Consider the following 4,682-nt stretch of genomic DNA (forward strand, 5'->3'; position numbering starts at 1 on the left):
GGCTGCAGCCACGGGGGCTGTGGGAGCCCACGGAGGCCCCTCGGCATGGGCTGCAGCCATGGGGGCTGAGGGGAGCCCACGGACGCCCCTCGGTGCAGGCCGCAGCCATAGGGACTGCAGAGAGCCCTTGGACACCCCTTGGCGTGGGCTGTAGCCACGGGGGGCTGCAGGGAGCCCACGGACAGCCCTCAATGTGGACTGCAGCCACAGGGACTGCGGGGAGGCCACAGACGCCCCTCGGAGCGGGCTGCAGCCACRRGGGCTGCAGGGAGCCCATGGCAAAAGCGGCCACCGCGGCCGAGCACCCAGGCTGACTCTCCTACGCACGCCAGGAGAACAGATGGCACAAAGCTCTCACAAAGCTCTCTGTACCTTCAAGTCCTGCTCCTCCTCCTCTGCTTTGGGTGCTCCTTGCACTTTCACTTTCTCCTGGGGCTCCTCAGGCTCTGCCTCTTTCTCTGGGATCTCCTCCGCAGCTTCTGTGCTCACTGCTGCTGCTGTGAAAGGAGAAACACAAAGTGAGCCCTTCTCCCTGCTACTTGTGCGGGGCTGAGCAGGAAGCTGAGTTTAAAGGAGAGAGGCTCCCCCCATGCACATGTGCTGCAGACCACCAGGCTGCTCCTTAGAGGACCTGTCGGAACCTACCGACACTACAACAAACGGACAGGAAGGAGGAGCAGATCGGAGCAAGGAAGTGAAAAGCAGCAGGTAAGCTCCCAGGAAGACAATTACTGAACTCCTGCAGTCAAGTGATTTTCCAGAAAAATAAACAAAAGCACTATAACATTTGAGAACTGTCAGCTCAGAGCACTGAATCAGAGACCAGACAGCTCCAAAAAACGCTCAGATATTAAAGTTTCCTCAGAGTCACAGCTCGAGGGGAAGCCGATTATCCTCCCAAGTGACAAAGTCCTGGGAGGGAAGCAGAGGAAGAAGAAAATACAGACCAGAAGAAAGCCCCAACCCCCATGTTCCTGGCGTGCTGCATGTTTCCAGGGCACAGCAGCCCTCAATTGCCATGAGCAGTGGGCGCACACCCAAATTCACACCCATCCTTTAAAAAAACAGCCCGTGGGTGTCAGCAGCARCCTGGCCTGGACTGGGCACCTGGTGCCACGTGTCCCCCCAGGAGAAGCAGGTGTCTGATTGAGCTCTCCGCACCATGAGGTGGGTGCCAGGCAGGCGACTGGGGCCGAGCAGGGCAGGGTGCATCTGGGACACGCAGGGTGCCCTCAGCGCAGCACGCAGGGACAGATTGCTACAGGCAGCGGCTGCAACAGCTGGCACAGCAGCGGCAGCGCCCAGCGGGTCATCACCACTGCCCAAGCCACCGGGACCGCAGAGCTGCACGCTGCTGGACAACGTCAGCCTGCTGCTTTTAAGACCCGCATGCTGCTGTAGGGGCAGCTACTGCTCAATGAAGTGTCAAAGTCRCCCTGCAGCCAAGGATGACAATTCTTCCACGAATGGGATCCTGCTCACAGTGCGGCTGCCACCAAGAGGTGGGTGCCTCTCAAAGACCCCATCTGCTGGCTGAAACTCGAGGGCCGTTAGCAGGCAGCTCAGCRAGACTAGACCCCGCAAGAGGAAGGCAGCAGCTCTGGAGGCACCATGGCCAGGCTCCAGAGCTTCAGGGGGAAGCGGAAGGCAGCAAGGTGCAGATCATGGCTCTGACCTCTGCCTGAGGGGAGGGCGCTCTCCCAGTTTCCCTCAGTCCCTGGGAGAACATGGCAGAGCATCAAGGCCTCCCCAGCAGCGCCCTGCACTGGGTGGCTGGTCCTGCATGCTTGGCTGGAGCAGTGGGGGTAGCCACCGTATGGGATGTAGCCCTGCGCTACCCCTGGGCTGCCACCTCCCAGCCTCCCTATGCACAGCGGGAGGCTCCGCGCGTCCCACACCAGCTGCAGCCTCAGGTAGCAGCGGGTGGAAGGCGGCCGGCCGGAGCGGTGCAGGCTGCCGACTCCCAAGGGCCGGGTCCTCCCACTGGAGGCAACTCTTCAAATTACCTGGTGATTCTGCAGCTTCTGGACTCTCTCGGCCCGTTTTGCTGGCGCCCCGGCTAGCAGGCTCCGGGCTGGCGGTTCCCACAAACAGTTTCCATTTCCCTCGCTTGGAGGCCAGGCGGCGGGTGGCGTCCTGGGAGGCTGACTGGCTCCCGTCGGAGAGCGGGCTGGAGCCCGACACGCTGCCCTCACCCTCCTCCAAGGCCCGCAGCTCCGCCTGCAATGAGACAAGAGCAGTGCTACAGGCATCTGGCCCGAGCAAAAGAGCAGCCTCGCGAAGGCAGCTGAGACGCATCCAGAAGGACGGTTGGGGGCTCCCCTCATCTGCTCTTCGCCAGTCCCCGCCACAACCTTCCTGGGGGCACAAGAGTCGCCCCATTACCTTTTTTCTCTCCAGCACCATCTCCAGCTCGAGGGTGTCTTGCTCCTCCTCTTCCTCACCGCTCTCCCCCGACTGCACCACGCTGCACACCTCCTCCTGTGGCGCGTCCTCCAGGGGCTCCCTGCAAGGCTCTGGCTCGTCGGGGGTGGCCACCGCTTCTTCTGCTTTGGCCTCCTCCTCGGGGGGCGGCTCGAGCTCCTCTTTGCAGATGACCTTCCTCCGCCAGCGCTCCTCCTCCTCCTTCACCACGTCGGGGAGCAGCGGCGCCAGCAGGGCCACGGCCACCCCTTTCTTCTCCTCCTCGCTGCTGGAGAGGGCTTGCACGCCTTCGTTCACCTCCTGCGGGGCAAGAAGAGGCTGCATGGGCCGGCGGCGCCTGCACCCAGGAGCAAAAGGCTCGGGAAAGAGCCTGTGCAGCCCCGTAGCCACAGGGGACCAAAAAGAGCCCGTGTGCGGGCCCAGGGCCACGAGCGCCCACTGCTGGCACTGCCCACTGACCTTCTTCACCTCTCGTTTGGCCACACTACCCCCACGGCTTGCACTGCCCCCCTTCTCCTGAGGGAAGGGCTCTGGCGTCGCTGGAAAGCTCCCGTTGGTGCCAGGCACGGTGCCGCTAAGGAGGGGGAGAGGGAATGAATGGCGGGTGCAAGAACAATGGGAAACTCCCCATCACTGCCCGGGCTCTCACCTGGGCTGGTAGTGCTGCAGGCCTTGCACCTGCGTCGCGAGGTACTGCGGCAGCTCCCACGTCACCTCGTTGCTGCGGGTGTTCCAGTAATAGTAGCAGCCAGTGTTCTCGTCCCACACCTCCTGCCAGTCACCCATCTCCACACCCACTGACAGGAGACAGGGAAGGGTCGTGAGCAGCGGCAGCGCCGACGGCAGCTCTCCGGGTACCACTCGGCCTGGCGGCCGCACTCACCTCCTGCCAGCGAGCACTGGGTGTCATAGTGCCAGGCGGGAGCCTGCGAGGAGGCCGAGCCATTGGCGGCCTCCCTGGGCTCAGGGCGCGGCGGCGTTGGGGGTGGCACACGGGCTGGCGGCTCCGCAGGCTGCGGCGGTGCCGTGATGGCGTCGATCTCCTTGGGGAACACAGACACTGCAACGTTAAAGAGAGATCCCCCCGAGGGGAACGCGAGCCGCCACACCACCAAAGGGCCACCCGCAGGCAGGGAAGGCCAACCACGCCAGCCAGACCCTCGCACTACCTATGACCCGCTTCCTTCCTCCCCCAGGCGCAGCTGCTGCCTTGCACAGGAAGCCCCGCGGGGCCGCACTCACYGCCAGAAAGGTAGCCAGCGTGCTGTCGATGTCGGCCGAGGCGGCGCCGTTGGCGTCCGCACTGCGCGCCACTCTCTCAGCGCCGTCACCCTCCTCGTCATCGCTGTCCGCATAGGCGCCCAGCAGGCACAGACCACCTGGCGGAGGGAGGTCGGCATTGGGGAGGGTGGGGGGAAGGAGGCACCACAACCCCCTCCCGCGACACCCAAACGACCCAAGAGGGGAAAGACCCCTCAACCTCCCTCTGCCCCAAAGGGTGATGTTGCTGAATGCACCGGGGACGGGAGGCAGCGGCTGCCTCCTGCCAATGGGGCACCCCAGGGCCGCCAAGAGCCCCCTTCAACCCACAGAGGGGCTTGTGGGGCACGAACTCTGCACCCTCGCCCAACCCCCACCAAAAAAAATCAGTTTAGGAATAAAAAAATGCAGCCAAAAAAAGGGAGGTGGCTGTTGGTGGTGGAACGTGCATGATCTCTTAAAGGGGGCAACTGCAACCCCCCCCCCCCCCAAAGTGTGCGTGTGGGGGGGGACTTGGGGAAGGGGGTCAAACGCCTCCCCTCAGGAAACAATTAAGAGAAAGGAAAAAGCAAAATAAAACAAAGCAAAATAAAACAAAACAAAATAAAACAAAGCAAGGAAAATAAAACAAAACAAAGCAAAGCTCATCCTTCGCTTAATGAAAGCGGAAGCCCCCTCCCCCCCCGCGGTTAACGGCCGAGCCGACAGGGAGGGGAAAGCGCCGCCCCCAACATGGAGGAAGCGGGAGGCGGGGGAGCCACCAAGCCGCGGGCCCCGTTACCTGTGGGCTTGAGGGCGGCGGGCGACGGGTTGGGGGCGCTGCGGGGCGGCTCCGCCGGCGCCTCGGGCTCGTCTGCGAGGAGGGAAGCGGCCGTTAACGGGCGCCGCGAGGCCGCGCCCGCCGCCAACAAAGCGCACCCCCCCCCTTCCCCCGCCCCACCGCGGCCGTACCCGCCTCGGAGCCCGACTCGGCACCCTCCGCCGGTGGCGGCGCGGCC

The 4,682-nt window shown here is 63.7% G+C and overlaps 1 protein-coding gene across 1 annotated transcript in view; it reads right to left on the reverse strand.

The window, feature by feature from the left end:
• The window catches only part of FNBP4 (formin binding protein 4), a gene marked incomplete at its 5' end in the record, with an annotated part of 11,501 nt that extends 6,829 nt beyond the window's left edge, over nucleotides 1-4,672 (reverse strand). Inside the window, 9 exons of the mRNA XM_026047202.1 lie at nucleotides 373-488; nucleotides 2,007-2,220; nucleotides 2,386-2,724; nucleotides 2,884-2,998; nucleotides 3,074-3,221; nucleotides 3,308-3,467; nucleotides 3,667-3,803; nucleotides 4,466-4,537; nucleotides 4,636-4,672. Of these exons, the coding sequence (XP_025902987.1) occupies nucleotides 373-488; nucleotides 2,007-2,220; nucleotides 2,386-2,724; nucleotides 2,884-2,998; nucleotides 3,074-3,221; nucleotides 3,308-3,467; nucleotides 3,667-3,803; nucleotides 4,466-4,537; nucleotides 4,636-4,672 (1,338 nt within the window). The remainder of the gene's footprint in view (nucleotides 1-372; nucleotides 489-2,006; nucleotides 2,221-2,385; nucleotides 2,725-2,883; nucleotides 2,999-3,073; nucleotides 3,222-3,307; nucleotides 3,468-3,666; nucleotides 3,804-4,465; nucleotides 4,538-4,635) is intronic.
• Between the last annotated feature and the right edge of the window lie 10 nt (nucleotides 4,673-4,682).

This window comes from Nothoprocta perdicaria, unplaced genomic scaffold (genome assembly GCF_003342845.1).
Source record: "Nothoprocta perdicaria isolate Ctin4 unplaced genomic scaffold, notPer1 scaffold_481, whole genome shotgun sequence".
NCBI lineage: Eukaryota > Metazoa > Chordata > Aves > Tinamiformes > Tinamidae > Nothoprocta > Nothoprocta perdicaria.